Source organism: Magallana gigas, chromosome 5 (genome assembly GCF_963853765.1).
Source record: "Magallana gigas chromosome 5, xbMagGiga1.1, whole genome shotgun sequence".
NCBI lineage: Eukaryota > Metazoa > Mollusca > Bivalvia > Ostreida > Ostreidae > Magallana > Magallana gigas.
The window spans coordinates 23,451,791-23,469,092 of record NC_088857.1 but is presented as its reverse complement, the minus strand read 5'-3'; the positions used below and the strand labels follow the sequence as shown (position 1 = coordinate 23,469,092).

Here is a 17,302-nt window from a genome sequence, read left to right as displayed (position 1 = left end):
GTTAGGTTGGGTCTGATTGATACTGTAATTTGCATTTTGATAACAAAAATTATTTGCTGTGAACCAGTTTATCTTCAGTTAATTGTGAAATAGAGTTGTTGCGAATGAAAGTTGGTTTACATTAACTTAATGTTTACTTTGTGAAAGAATTTACAGTGAAGCTAGGTTTTATGGTGCTTGTGCTCTAACTTTTGTCTTGACATTATTAATTTGTTCTTCCATGTGATTGAAATATTCCTCCAATGCATGTACTAGTATAACATTTGTTTTTATCATAATTGTTTTCCAAAAGAAATATTGAAATCTAAATAAACTCCATTTCATGATTTCAAAGTTTAATAGAGGCCTATGTAAATCTTTATCTGGAATTTTTTCTAAAATTATGCACGTTCATGTGAGGAGTTTTTCCATTGAGAGTTTGATTGGTTTTTCTGAAGGAGCAGTGTTTCTGTAGTTCAATATGATGCATATAAGTATGACATGCACTGCTTTACATACTTTTTCTCTTAAATACCGGTAGTCATTGTAAGAATAAAGATTTTTGAAGGACATTCAATCCATTGTCAACTTTTTTTCAATATAGAGAATGTATTATCATATATTTGTAAATAATTGGCTGAAAAAAGTACTTGGACATGAATTTTAGGTCACCTAAGACCCTAACTGCTCCTGAAATATATGGAATAGATAGGATTCATAAATATGCATTGAGGGTGGAATTAATATTGTAATGAGTGGTCTAAAATTAGAATTTTGACTGTAATTTAGCACATCCATCTCTCTCTCTCTCTCTCTCTCTCACACAAAGGTACCTCATAATCCAAAATATAACATACAAAATCAGCCGATATAGGTAGCCATTGATGATCAAAAACCTGTGGCTGATGTCAACAATGTATGTGTTTGAAGAGAATTAACAAGTAAATTACTCTATTGGTATAACGTAAAGAACTGTTAATGTAACCGTTAAGTGTAAAAACCCACTTAACGTGTTAATCCAAAACTTGTGTGAAATCTTCCTTACATAGATTCCCGGGGATCGGGTGTGGTCACAATAGGAAAATGAAATTTTATACAGAAATATTTACATTTTCCTGTGTCTTTGCCTGTGGTAACACTACGTATCGATTTTGTACTGTATAACCCATAACTTTAAATGACGTATAATTGGGGCGCCAGCGGGGTTTGCTTATTTATATTTGAATATTTAATGGTACAATGGCTTAAAATTATATAAATATAAGTAATAAGGAATCATTCTTTGAATATTATAGGTGATAGTGATCAAATCCAGTAGAGCCCGATGGGCTTTATGATAGATTTGATCACGCCCCGACCGAAATTATCACCTCATAATACTCAAAGAATGATTCAATCCTTATTCACATTTTCAACCGTCTTTGTCCGTGATAACATTATGAATCAATTTTGAAACTAAAGTCAAATAATTTCATTAAAGATGAGCGTCACAAAATGGGCAAGTCATATAGCATAACCGAAAAACGGTATTGGCTGCACCGCTTAGTAATACATAGAATGTGCTACATGGGGAAAAATACAGGTTTGTTAAAATGTTGTTTTAACGTGTACAAATTGGAAATAATATAAACATAAGTAATTAGGAATCTTCTTTGAATATTATGAGGTGATGATTTCGGTCAGAGCGTGATCAAATCTAACATAAAGACCTTCGGGCTTTATTGAATTAAGCCTCAGTCACAAGTGGCTGTACGTGTTTGGTGAACGGGTTTTGCCGGTCGTGGCTCCCGTGGCTGATCGTAGCATGAAAAATCGTGTTGAAGTGATTGAAAGTGCAACGTAAGACAAACGGAAATTTAACGTGCCAGTCGTAGGTCGCGTACAATTTTGTTTGGAGACGGGCTATCACTTGCAACGTGCGATGACCGTAGGAACCGTACCTGTGTCTTACGATAATCGTGCGTTTGCCTTGCGAACGACAGCAATAACATTCGCGTCGTAGGTCACTTGCACGTAAATCGTACCGACGTCTTTCTGTGCCTCACGATAGCTGCGCGGACAATTATTAGTTTTGACATTAAATTAAGAACTTCCTTTTCTTTAGACATGTACTGAAATAAATCTACCGTAAGCAAGTGAATATTGAAACGTCTAAAGAAGTCGAAGAAATTGAAGACTTTTATTCTGTAGTTGCTGCTTTCATGAATAGACTAGCTAACCTAGACGACACAAATAAAGAGTGTTTTGAACGCATAATTCATCTTTCGTATCTACTACCATAAAAGATAAAAAAAAAATTCTCTGAAATCTTGAAGAATTTCTGCGCAAAAATCTAATTCAGCGAATTAATTATCAAACAATAATTTTCCTGGCCATTGTAATATCTTTGAATGTGGTTGCATTTTTGTTAATTATTTCTCGAACTTTACAATATCTTTGGGGAAAAAACTTTGACAAAACTTTTAATTGAAAGTAAAAATCCACAACGAATTAAAGTGTACTTTGCTTTTACAAATGTTAAATTTTGGTGGTATCGAACCCACAACCTAAAAACACTAGTCTAGCTCTGTAATGTTACCTAATGCCTGGTGCTCTAACCACTGAGCCATTTCAGTCACAACAAACTTCATTGTTAAATGCTAAATGCAACTTCAACCACGAATTTACGGACTTGTAGTATTTATCTAAAACGTTCAATTGTTGGGATACAAAATGACATTTTTAAAGTATAGTGGATCATCTCTCCACGTTTTTGTTGATTGAAATCATTTTGATTTTCTTTAAACCTTAAATAGACTATGACAAAAATATGGAGCCCAGACCCACTCTATAAAAAAAAATGCTTTGAAGTTCTAAAAATAACACTATCTGGAGGTTTTGACGCGCATACGCCAGTTTAAATCAACCTATTCTAAATATTTAACATATTTAAAGGTTATAAATCGATGTTATGGTAAATATACATTGTTTTCAATAATTTAGAAAGAAATTATAAGATTTGTTCATACATGTATTTAAATTTTATAGTATTTTATCTATCCCTTTATAGGCAGTTTACACGCCTTATTCACCCATCTTCTTATCATGCTCACGAAAATTACTAGCATTATAGCTATCTGAGAGTTTAATTAAAAACTGTGTGTACAGTTTTTGCGCCAAGTCCTTCAACAACTTCCTCAAGTAGGATGTGTTGAAGTTTTGTGAAGATGGTTCTAGTTAAAAATATCTTTCTGTGCGTTAATATCATTTGTCTTCTCCTCACTCCGAAAATGCAGGCACGTAGCATCAGTCAGACCCCCCCCCCCCCTCCCCGCCCCTCCCACTTTTTTGCGCAACAAAGATTTTTCTTAAATTCACATACAAAAAATTGAATTAACATGAAGTTGCCCCCCCCCCCCCCTCCCCCACTTTTCTGGGACCATGTAAAAAATTGAATTGAAAATAAGGAAATAAACAGTGATATTGAAGTTCAAAGGTATAATTCAGTTTTCTCAAAAGATCGTATTTGTTTGTTTAGCTTTTGTTTTTCGAGGGGGGGATTAATAGCGAGCGCAGCTTGCCGGCGCGCAGCGCCGGCGAGCGAAGCGAGCTCTAAGAACCAGTGTGCGCGGGAAAAAGAACGAGCTATAAACCTACAGTTCATCAAACAAAATTTTTTGTCTACGTCCCATAATGCTCTCTAATGTTTTCACCCGTGGTGCTATGCCAAAAATGGACGACTTTTAACTCGTAATTTACAGTGACTTAAAGTTTGAAGAGTTTTGAGTACCGCATATGCTTTTGCGAGACTCAAAAGATTTGTTACATGCTTCCATACCTCCGTATTGAGTCGAGAAACGTAAACAAAGAAGAACAAAGTCATGGATGACGTCACAGTGCACTCGCGCTATATTTCCCGCGATAAATTTAGAGGTGGATCAAACATCTGTAATGCGTGTACTAGCTATTTCAGTATAGACTGCGATACCTGCCTCATTGACATATGATTATTATTTTTATTTTTTTTAATATACAGATTTTATGTATATATATTAGCAAGAGCCATACTTTACTGTCATATCGATCCATTTTTAAGCTAATTGTGCATGCATAAGTAGGGAGGATTTAACGAGGCCGGGTCTAATTTTTTCTGCCCTAGATTTTTGAATGAAATTTTTAACAAGAATTTCTACTGATATAATTATTATTTTAAGTTAAAAAAATAAGACATTTACCACACCGTTTGTTTAAGGGGTCATCTCAAAGTTTGTTAATTTTTAACATAGGACTCTATGGGATTTTGCTTGAAATGTACCAAATTTGCACATTTTTTAAACTTCTGCCCTATGGATTTCTTTTTCTGTTCTACAAATTAAAGTTATTGCTAAAAGGCATCAAATTTTCAAATAAAAAAAACTTTTACCTTCTGGTTTGTTCCAGGGGTCTTATCAAAGTTATTTTTTGTACGCCCACTTTCCCAGTTTGTCAGATAATGGCTATTTTTTATTTGACAAAGACGGAAATGGTGACCTTTATTGTATTATTAAAACATTAAGACATATTTCGGTATTAAATAAATATATAACATCACATATTAAGGGTAAATGATATAAAATGCATGGTTAATGTCTTGAAATAAATAAATTTAGCGATATTTAGGCGGGTTAAGAAAACGTGACAGAGGGTTAGGCTTGCTGAACCCTCTTCACGTTTTCGACCCGAGCCCAAATATAGCTTATACTTCGGGACATTTATGTTTATTCCACAATATAATATCAATTTTACACATCAAACGAGTTATTTTCAACAAATTTCGCTGAATATCTGCAGTTGAAACTATCACGCCATGGCGTCAACAAAGCAAAAAGATGACGTCACAATACAAATGTAACGCTGCGCGAAAGCGTGCGTACTCGTTCTGTACTCGGCCTCGTTAAATAAACAATAGGACATTTTGAACTAAATAAAATGAAAAAATAAACACTTTAACAAATTATGTAGATATTGCATATAGTCAGACCATTAAATTTAAAAGTGGGGAATTACACACCTACAAACAGGTACCGGACTCTCTCTCTCTCTCTCTCTCTCTCTCTCTCTCTCTCTCTCTCTCTCTCTCTCTCTCTCTCTCTCTCTCTCTTTCTCTCTCTCTCTCTTCTTCTTCTTCTCTCTCTCTCTCTGGGAAGGGGGTTGCGCTGTATGTATCATAACCATTAAAATTAGTACCTTTGGCATACTTATTGTAGAGCAATACTCTCTCAAAAATTCTTTGACGTTCGTTGATACCTAAATAAAACTATAAATTAACAATGATGCAAGGTATGTGTAATTCTTGCTGCGCTCGCCAGAACGGTAGCACAGTAAAACATATTAGAAGCTTTTAAAGGATTTTGATGAATGTTAAGACTGTCGATTCTCTTAACCTTATGGGAATTTTTTAAATAAACATTTTTATATCTATCTTGATAATGGGCGATTCGCACGCACCACGAGCAGTTGGATTACGCATGACGTAAGTATGACGTACGTGTACTGTTGACGGTTAGTCTCGTTCAACCGGACGCTCGGCTGTCTCCGTAAAACTCTCTGCTCGTCGGAGTTTTACGGAGATAGCCGAGCGTCTGGTTGAACGAGACTAGTTGACGGTGAGCACAGGCGACTTGCACTTAACGTACGTGTAACGCAAGGGACAAGTGAGATCCCCATACGTCATTCGTGCAAGTAAAATCGTACGGTTATTTTACGGGTTTCTTGAGTGAAGCGCAAGTGCAACGTACGTTTTCAGCTCTCGCAAGGACACCGTGGTGATTGTTGTGCATGTCCAACAGTCACTGTGCGTGCTTACGGGAAGCATACGTCCTTCCAAAATCACGATGCACTTGCGTGTCTCGCAAGATTTTTATTAAAAGTAGAAGCACGTGCGACCAGTTGTGACTAAGGCTTTAGACCACGCTCCGACCAAAATTAGCACGTCATAATACCCAGTGAATGACAATGACAATAAAATTTATTCTCATAACTGTATTTACAGTGTAGAGAAAATACTTATGTACAGTATGTACAAACTACAATATATATATAGAGGATATCTATATTGTGTGATTTTATATTTGCTTTATCCAACGAGTCGAAATGGTGTATATATTCGCGAGGCTTGCCGAGCGAATATAACCATTTCAACGAGTTGGATAAAGCAAATATAAAATCACACAATTATAGATGTTCTATTTATCTCATACAAATTGATTTATATTATGAAGCTTTTGAGACAGTCCCTTATGTGACCCAAATTGGTTTTTTTTCAAAGATTAAAAACGATGATGCAACGTTGTGTTTTGCGGCTATTGTGACCTTGCGCAATACAATTTAGTACGTCATTCCTGAGATAAATCTAACTGTTTTAATGTAAAGTTTCACTGAAATAAACCTTAAAATAATTTTTTAGCTCTAGATAATTTTTCTTAGAGCTTATTCACTTGATTAAATGGTAATTCCGATTAGAAGACTTGAATAATCAAGTTTGTTGACATACACAAAGTTGCGAATGCTCGTTCGAACGAGGAACAGTTGTTGATGCATGATGTTTAATAAAACAAACACTAGGCTAGCCTTATGATTCAAAATTGAAAATAGTGAATAAGTATGCTTACTGGTGGTGGAATAAAAGTCTCATGAAACATTATTTCGGTAAGTTCTTGTATATAAACACAACAGGCACGTAGCATCGTTTTTGAAAGTGGGGGGGCTAGACCCATCCAAAAAATCTTGACAAGCAAAAAAAAGAAAAAAAGAAAAAGAAAAGAAAATTTAAAGTTTCCAAAAATCTTCAAAATCCTAATCCGGGGGGGGGGGGGGGGGGGGGGGGGGGGGGGAACTCAACTATACTTCCAAAAAAAAAATTCTTCCCTTCCAAAATTTTTCCCCCTCCAAATCATGAAATTCCTAATCCGTGGGGGGGGGGGGCAATTTGACTACTCATTTCCGTATTCTATACTATACTAACTTCCAAAAAAAGTGGGGGGGCCAACTCCATTATAATTCATTTTTTTATATGTAAATTTTAAAAAATTGGTTGCTGCGAGAAAAAGTGGGGGGGCCAGGCCCCCCCTGGCCCCCCCTGATGCTACGTGCCTGCACAACCAGAGCGCTCTGTTTTCATCGCGTCTTCAGGATGAACTCCTTGATAGTTAACGTAATTTGTAGTTTTATAAACTTCACAAAGCAAATTGAAAGTTGGAAGTGGGCTAAATTTATCAAAAATCTTGACAAACAAGAAAAAAGGGACTTATGCTTACGGTTATGAATAACTTTGGAAAAGGGGGTAACCACCCCCCCCCCCCCCCACTCACAATAGCCCCCCGGTTCCGACGCCTATTCTACGCAGTTATGTGTTTTCCTTCATATTTGTAATTTAAATATTTGACAAAATCAATTTTATATTAATTTTTGTAGTAGATAAAGTTATGTTGAAAGTACTTAGTCTAGCAAATCTTCGAAAATAGGTCACCGAAGCGTTGAAGCGAGGGGTTGTGTCAAAAGAAGTTCCGACCGGAAGTATTTGATATAGCATCACCCGTGTGATATAGCAAAGGTTTATCACACGGGTAATATACACCATACGTATGAGATAAAATTGATGGGAATCATTGTTACAGGCATGATGAAAGGATAACAGATATAATTTAACCAAGAGAGTTAACTCTCTCAAATATAGTATCAAATAATTTACAAATATTGGTAAGTTGGTGTATGTTTGTGACATTTATCAGTGTTTCAAATTTTACAACATTTGGATTTGTTATGAAATAATTTGGTAAACATATAACCCTTAAATTGGATATATATACATCAGTGCATTTGAAAAGGTAGATATATGTACATTATGATTTATACTATAATTTTTTCAGGATTCCATTCAATCACAGGGGCATCGTATCCGCTCTCTATGATATATATAAAGAATACATTATTATTGTATTATTTATATATACACGTATGAGCGGATACTGTGATTCAATGTTGAGCAATTTCTTGTGTTTGCTTTTATTGATATAGTGATGGATTCAGTGCTTTGCTGACTTTCAAGTGCCAATAATATCTCTATAGGGTTATGAACATGAGATAAAAATGAAGAAAAGGTAATATTCTAACATTGTGTGTGTGTGTGTATATATATATATATATATATATATATATATATATATATATATATATATATATATATATATATATATATATCTTAAAAACTCAGTGTCTGAAATACAATAATATACAACACTTGATTGTTTACATGTAAACTCACCATTTTGGTCACCAATGGATCTACCATGAAGTATTATAATGTTACAATGTTTACAAATATCAATGAGTTTTTTCCATAGCAGTTAACAATGATATCTTTAGATTTCCTTTCTATGGAAAAACCATATTTTTCAATTGCTTCTAAGTCTATTTCATCTATTTTCTTTAAAATTAAGACATTCAGTATAACAAAATAAATAGTGCCTGTTTGGGAGGGTAACAGTATATAAATAGTGCCTGTTTGGGAGGGTAACAGTTGAAATTGACACCCCGAGAAAACCATTGTCAACCGACGCGAAGCGGAGGTTGACAATGGTTTTCGAGGGGACAGGCACTATTTATTTTGTTATACTGAATGTCTTAATTTTTAAGAAAATTTTACTGCTTTTATATAGGAATAACGTGAATTCTACAGCGAACCGTACGCGCATAATTTTCGCGCATGTAACATTTTTTAATGTTACCCGTTGCTAAGTGCGTTGCTAACGCTGAGGGTAATAGAAAATATTATTAACTGCGTCTTAACCAATCAGATTTCAGTATTTAACATGAAAGTATAACAATTGAAATTGACACCCCGAGAAAGGTGTCAATTTCAACTGTTACCCGCCCAAACAGGCACTATTTTTATAATATTTACATTTACTTTCTTTCCCCCTATCAAATTCCATTGCAGATTTATTGGAATGATATTTACGCGTAACACAGTCGAATCACCAAATCTGGTGCGTATGAATACAGTCTTCCTTTAGTGTTTCTCGAAGAACATGACTGATTCTCCTCGCGACTTCAAGCCAGATCACGGCCTGATATTATACTTACGCTGATAAATATTTCTTGGTGTAAAAATATATTAACAGTAAAATGAATTCAATTGATTAATTTCTTAGTATACCGCGACCGCAAACATTAATATAAATAATCCTCGCATAAGAAGTGTCCGAAGATGTGAGAGAGTTACATGTACAGTCGGCGGTTTCGTTTTCGTTGTTTACATTTCCGCTCGTAGATGATTCCTTATTCCTTGAATAAACAGAAAGAAATTATGCAAAACACTGTTGTCAAAAACCACAACAGTGTGTTGTTCCGATATTAATATTGTGACAACACCCTTTCCCCGGGGGTCACTGACGATTTCAACACGTTTGATTCAAAACTATGCAAGGATGATTTCACACAAGTTTGATATGAACAATACTTTAAATGGTTTCTGACAATAGTGTTTTGCTCTCTCTCTCTCTCCTCTCTCTCTCTCTCTCTCTCTCTCTCTCTCTCTCTCTCTCTCATTTTCGAAATATTCACTGAGTCGTAAGTTCAAGATTTATTAAACAGAAGATTTTGATTTTAATGATTTTATCGGGTACCTTAATCGTGTTAATTACATTTAGCCAACCAATATACTCTTACATGTGTAACATGAGTAGATTTTAACATTTTGAACAAATTTTGGACATAAGACTATATACATGTACTATAGTATCTATAGTGCTAATGTATTGTTGGATATCGACACTATATATTAACTCGATTATGATCAGTACTAAATTTTAGAACCGACAATTAAGATGATTAGTTTGCATGGTTCATTAAAATAACAATTATAAACACTCAAGTTCTAGAACTTGACGCTATGTTGAGTATTTTAAAAAAGCATCGAGTCGGAGCGAGCGCTAGCTAGATCGGGCCGAGTGCACGGGGGTGGCACTGTGCATGTATCGTCAATACCTCAGGGAGAGAGAAAACATGTCCAGCGGGGGAAAACTCAAGGTGCTTCTCATCCTGGGCAGTATCAGGGATGGACGCCAGGGGCTGAGGGTAGCGAAATTTATGAGGAGGAAACTGGAGGAGAGAAATTTTGATGTCAAATTCTTCGGTTAGTCTTTTATGGTAGAATAAGGTTATGTACATCTAGGTAAATCTAGGAATGGTTTCTGTCTTTTCGAATGTACACTTTACATTCTGCTCAAATTACCTTTCTCTTTGTGGCTGTGTTGGTCAGTTGGTATATTTGAAATACATTAATGTTGATAAAAAAAACGTGTCTACATGTATATATGTTGAATGTCCTCAAAATTGAACTTAATATTTGTAAACAAACCACAGTTACCGTTCTTATCGTGTGCATTCAATATTTGATCGTGTTAACAATCCCGGAAGTAAAAATGGAGTAAGAAAAAATTTAAATTTCCTATTAGGATAGGCGTAACCAAGCACCTGAAATATTGGAGTATAAATTCAGGGGAGTGTGCGGTCATGTTGTTCATCCGTGGATCAAAATGTAAATAATTTGTTTCTACGGTGGTCCGTTGGGGCCACATCGATCTTCGAACTTTTGCCTTTTGTTAGAAGTGCGGAGATGCGAAGGCGAAAGTGCAAAGTCGCGAAGGTATAGGAGCGACACCACTATCGAACCCGACGTAAATGATATGTTGAATTACTGCACGCGAGGGCGATATAACAGTTTTGGGAGGGCAATATAACTATTTCCTGTGAAATAATATGTTTAACGGTGCGATCGTTTGGGCGAGCGCAGCATGTGATCAAATAATGAATTATGATAAATCAATAAAAATAAAAGTAGCAAGGTAACGTAGATGAATTTGAATGCAAAATAAAATAAAACATACCTAAATTTTTTTTTTAGTAAATTTTCATTATTTATAATTTTTATAAGCAAAATTTTTCTCAGATACAATTTTGTTGAATAGTAAACTTTAAGATTTTAACATAATGTTCATTGCAGTTTACTTCCTCTTTTCTTGCAGCAGACAACTGAGAGAATAAAAAAAAATAATTATTTTTTTTAATTTTCGTTTGAAAAAATTGCTGATCATATGAGGAATTAATAGAATCATTCATTATTACGAGTGCGGGATAGTGAAATTCCACAGAGGGGACAAGATTCACGGTCTAGGACGAGGCTTTGCCGAGTCCTTGACCGTGAATCTTGGCCCCGAGGTGGAATTTCACTATCCCACACGAGTATATAATGAATGATTATTTTTCTCGCATTATATTACCTTAAAAAATGATGTTTGACAACTTTCTGTTATGACGTTCAAAAGATAACTTTCAGTTCATCCCTCCGCGTGCTTCAAATAGTGCAAGTCAAAATGAGAGCATACGACAGTTTTTTTAATTAAAAATATGATAAATTGTAATTAATTAAGCAAAACAATTACTTAATGGATAATCTCAATCCACCATTTTGCATTTCCCTACAGCAGACAACGTTTGTTTACGTTTTAAAACGGCGTAGTAATACACAGTGTAAGACAGAAAAATCTCACACTGCTGTCTCACACAGGACAAACCGATCTCACATCGGCGATAATGCGAGAAAATAGAATCATTCATTATTACGAGTGTGGGATAGTGAAATTCCACCGAGGGGACAAGATTCACTGTCTAGGACGAGGCTTTGCCGAGTCCTAGACCGTGAATCTTGGCCCCGAGGTGGAATTTCACTATCCCACACGAGTTTATAATGAATGATTATTTTTCTCGCATTATATTAGCTTAAAAAATGATGTTTGACAACTTTCTGTTGTGACGTTCAAAAGATTACTTTCGGTTTATCCCTCCGCGTGCTTCAAATAGTGCAAGTTAAATGAAAGCATACGACAGTTTTTTCAATTAAAATATGAAAAATTGTAATTAATTATGCAACACAATTACTTAATGGATAATCTCAATGCACTGTTTTGCATTTCCCTACAGCAGACAACGTTTGTTTACGTTTTAAAACGGCGTAGTAATACACAGTGTAAGACAGAAAAATCTCACACTGCTGTCTCACACCGGACAAACCGATCTCACACCGGTGATAATGCGAGAAAATGGAGGCCCCCCCCCCCTTTTTTATGGGAGCATGTAATAAATGGAAGTGAAAATAAAGATTAAATACGTTGTGTCAGCAGTATATTTACAATGCATGTATATAGATACAGGGAACTGCTGGTCCGATAAAAACAGGGCATTACTGGTATGAGTAACTGACGCCAAAAAAATCCGTTGAATCATGTGCAACTAGTCAGAATTTTCTATTCACCCAAGCCTTGCCGGCAAAGCTCGCTTCGCCCGCCTGCGCGCCGGCGAGCTGCGCTCGCTATAACTGTTTCCGGGAGGGCAATTTTCAGGGCATAGTAATAAAATTATCTCATTTGTGACATAACGAGAAAACATGCTCAGAAATGTTACATACATCTCTGTACCAGTCTCAAGTTTGTTTGGGTATTTTTAGTTCTATATTACAATACAAATACAAATATTTTACACAGGTGCTTGTGGACAGGATTGTGCACTACCCCCAACCCTAACCCCTTTTCCAATTTTTTTCTATAATTTTTTTTTTATATTCGCACTGGTTTCTTCTATATAGGGGAAACGAGTGTGAATATAAAATGCCACAGAGTTGTGATATTTTTGTTATTTTTTCGACTTGAGACATATATAAGGGGTTGTTAACGATAATATATATATATATAAAATTAAAATCATAGAAAAAATTGGAAAGGGGATGTGGAGGGTAGTGCACGATCCTGTCCACAAGCACCTGTGGATTTGAGTTGGTTACTCCCAAGACTTTGCTGTGATAACTTCTTGAACTGGTCAAGAATTGTTAACCCCCCTCCCTATCCTAAACTCATTAGTGCCCTATCTGTGCCAATCGTAATTAGATGCCAAACATATCATGCAGACATGGGGCTGTCACATCATGCATGGGGCTGTCAATTCAATTCTTTATTCACTCAAGACCAGTTCTCTGGTATTTGAGGTTCAAAATCAGTATATACAAATGTACACGAACACAGTCAAGGATCACATGTACAGTAGGAGTAATAATGACGAAAAAAGGTTAAAATCACAATACAATAGGTTGTTAAAGTTGGTTTCTGGAAGAACAGACTTTGAAAATTTTCTTAATAAATATTGACAAGTTTTTTAGTTTTTCTACATTAAAAGTATTCATGAGCTCGTTAAATTTTATAATATTTGGGTTTTCATAATATCTCTTGGGCAAAAACATTTTTCTATCGTTTACAAAATGTGTACATTCTAAAATATAATGAAATTTATCCCCAATACTATTAAAATCACACATTGAACATGTTCTTAAATTTTCTTCAATATTATGCTATCTACCTGTTTCAATGGGGAATCGATGATTACATGTTCGTAATTTTGTAAACGTGATCCGTAGATCTGTAAGTAAAATCAACAAGTAGTTTTCTAAATTGAGATTTGTTTTAAAAATTCTATAATTAATACATTTTGGTGAGTTATCTACTATACTTCTCCAATCTTGTACAAATTGATTTTGTAATACTTCTTTAACTATTGACTTAAGCCAGTTATAGCTACATATGGTTTGATTTCCCCATATATAAGACAACCCGCACGAGTCGAGTATATCATGTATACATTTTATCCATGGATGTATATAAGATCCATTTTTGTAACATCTATAAAAATAACAATAGATTACATTAGTGAGTTTACAATCGTGGGCTGTCAAAACTTTTGCCCAGTACATTATCATTTTAATTTTAACAAAGAGTGACAATGGATAACTTCCAGTTTCTCCATACACCATACAATTTGGAGTACTAGATTTAAGATTAAGAATAAATTTCAAAAATTTTAAATGTACCTTTTTCAATAATATCTAAATTTTCGTAACCCCACACTTCGCACGAGTAAAGTAAAATTGGGTTAATGACCTTGTCAAATAGGTCTAACTGGCAATTAATTGGTAGGCTAAAATAACGTATTTTACGTAAAACACCATATAATGCCTTTGACGTTTGTTCTACTAAATGCATTTTAGCATTATTAAATTTTTCACTTCTTGATAAAACAATACCCAAATAGCAAAATGATTTTACGTTTTCAATGGTTACTCCTTTATATAAAAATTCACGCTTTGACATTGCACCTTTTGAAAAAATGAGGATCTTTGTTTTGGCTATATTTCCATATATCACAATAATTTGCAAACACATCTAATGACTTTTGTAAATCAGACGCAGATTCAGATATCAAGACAGTGTCATCGGCATAAAAAAGTAGACATAGTTTCAACATAGCAAAAAAATCATCCTGTATTTGAAGAGAAGGACAAGTAAAACCCTCTATCTGGTTTCTTAATTAATAAATCTTCCAAATCGTTAATAAAAAGAGAAAATAAAAATGGTGACAAATTTTCTCCTTGTCTTACACCTATGTTACACATAAAATAATCTGATAAATGTTGACCAATTTTTACCTTTGATTTAATACCCTTGTACATGTTAATAATAAACTTTCGTCCATAGTCCATCTCGCCAAACTGTATCAAACGCTTGCTTAAAATCAATGAAAGCACAGAATAGTTTCCTCTTATTGTTTAGTGCATATTTACAAAGAAAATCAATAACAAATATATTATCCGATGTACAATAATAAAACCTGCCTTTGTAAATTGGCTTAATTATTCCTAATAGCCAATCGTCTGGGACTAGGCCACTATCAAAAAACAAATTGAAAAAGTTTACATATAAGGGTAAGAAGGTTTCCATAGTTGTCTTAATATATTCGTTGATAACATGGTCACCGCCAGGCGCTTTATTGTTTTTTAATTTTTTTACAGCATTCCTAATTTCTTCACAAGTTATAGACTGATTAAGAAGTGTATCATTATCTAAGTTTATGTTTATATCTATCTCTTGGTCTTCAATTGTGCCTTCGTTTTTTTTTCTTCATAAACTCATACATTAAATCAATATTTACACTAGTTTTGTCTTTCTTATTGACAAACTTTGGCTGTCACATCACGTTAATTTGTTTCTTTTAATTGACGGCATGCAGTTATTGCAGCAAAATCATTATATATAAACTGTAGACAACTTTGTGTAAAATATACTAGTATATCATATAGTACATGGCTTGCGTATAATTATTCTAGTTTTACATATATATACTTAGAAATTACATGTTTATTATACAACTGAGAAACGTTTACATTAATTTACAGTATAGATATAAATTATGTGAAACCTACCAAATTCCAGATTTTTTGTAATTGCATAAAAAGTGCAAACACTTGGTGATAATCTTTCTATGTTATTTCCTTTAGAATTCAAATGAATGTTTCACGTGACTTTTTTTTAAAACCATATTTCGTCACTCGAAAACGTTAAAAATATATCAGAATATTCGTTTGATTACATTTTTTGAAAAGTCGGGTTTAAATCTGTATACGCTCTTAGTGGAATCAGAGAGGGATCCTGATTGAATTGATTAATATATTAGGCTATTCTATATTTGTAAACATAGGACTAATATGTAAAACAATATTGTGTTTTTCAATTATAATGCATGTATACATATGATATTGAAATTCTGTTCACAGATCCCGTGGAAATGAAGTTCCCATTAATAACCCAGCCAGTACATTTTTATGGTCCCGAAAGGAAAGGAGCCCCGGCAATTTTGGTCGAAAACGAAAAGTTTGTAAAAGATGCGGACGCTTACGTCATAGTGTCGGCGGAGTACAATCACAATGTGCCCCCGGCCCTGACCAATCTCCTGGACGCCTTCCCTTGCAGCGCCTACTCCTACAAGCCTAGTGGCCTCGTCTGTTATTCCATGGGTCAGTATGTAACAATATCCGTGTCAAAATCTTCAAATAATTTTTGCACACAGACACCTGGCGTTTCATATTTTTCTTAATCAAAAATATATTCCCCTACCTAATTATATAGGTAATTATATTATTTTCTTATTATGAGAAAAATAAATAACGTGTTATAAGGTGCCTGTGATTTTTGCAGTCATCCGAACTAGTTCCACGAAGTGGATTAAAAGTTTTAATAATTTGACTAAATAGATAAAGGAGAAGAGCGTACAATGCCTGTCGAATCCTCCGCATCTAGGATATTTAAACGACTTATGTACATCTCATATACAGGAATCTTACATTTGAAGGTGTGCACCAGAACATGTATAATATATAACTGCATTATCTGACCATTAACAAACATACATAAAACTTTATACTTTTCTTCATATTTTTATTTCTATGATTATTTTCTTAACATTAAAACGTGGTCTCAAACAATCTCTGACTATGCTAGCGCTATTGTTTATTAAACGTTATTTTGAATGGGCAAGATCATTTTGTATTTTTTGTCGTTTTTTGAAGAGTTTTGAATATGATATGGTTTTTTAGTGAAAATAAACTGAACTGAGCTATCCTGGTTTTACAACATACGCTACTGCATTTATTTACAGGTCAATTCGGGGGAATGCGGGCAGCCATGGCTTTGCGCGCCATCACGGGAGAGCTAGGGTGTCTCAGTGTCTCCAATATTTTCGGAATCCCCACCGTGCAGAACGCGTTCGATGAAGAAGGGAACCCTAAAAACGACCACATGGAGTCGGGGGCTAAGAAAATGCTGGACCAATTAGAATGGATGGCTACAGCCATGAAGAATCACCGAGAGAAAGTGGGCGTGCCCAGTTAGCAGTCACGTGACTTAGTTTCTCTCACCAATAAATTATCCATGACATAGATCTGAATTCACATGCCGTATAATAGTTTTATTGGTATTTACTATTTAAATTATAGGTTAGATTTCAGAAAAGTGTAATTCAAGATTACATGCGTTTTGTAGTTGCAATAAAGTTATAGTCATTATATAATTTCTTCTTCTTCTTCCAGTATTGGTAATAGTGATAATTATAATAATAGTAATGAGTTTATTCCCAAATTTGGGTCCAGAGGGCATACAAGATTACCTTATCAGAAAGAAATGTCTAAAAGAGAGATTCTACATACAAAATAGTCCATACACATAAATGAACTTGTAACAGCCGGGCAAGTGTGCATCAGTATGTCATAACATATTAACAATGTACATATAATATGTAGTCATAAAAGTAGTTAATACAAATATAAAGATAATATCATGATCTATATAAGAATTTCACTAGTACAATTAGATTTCAAATTATTCTGTCTTTTTTTTGAAAGTATGAATTAGAAATTCACTTAACTTTG

The 17,302-nt window shown here is 34.5% G+C and overlaps 1 protein-coding gene across 1 annotated transcript; it reads left to right on the top strand.

Moving 5' to 3' along the window:
- The first annotated feature begins 9,902 nt into the window (after positions 1-9,902).
- Positions 9,903-16,944, top strand: LOC105322022 (quinone reductase). The gene is made up of 3 exons (XM_011420540.4): positions 9,903-10,132; positions 15,653-15,892; positions 16,534-16,944. The coding sequence occupies exons 1-3, from the start codon at positions 9,970-9,972 to the stop codon at positions 16,764-16,766; spliced, it is 636 nt and encodes a 211-aa protein (XP_011418842.2). The 5' UTR covers positions 9,903-9,969; the 3' UTR covers positions 16,767-16,944.
- Positions 16,945-17,302: the final 358 nt, after the last annotated feature.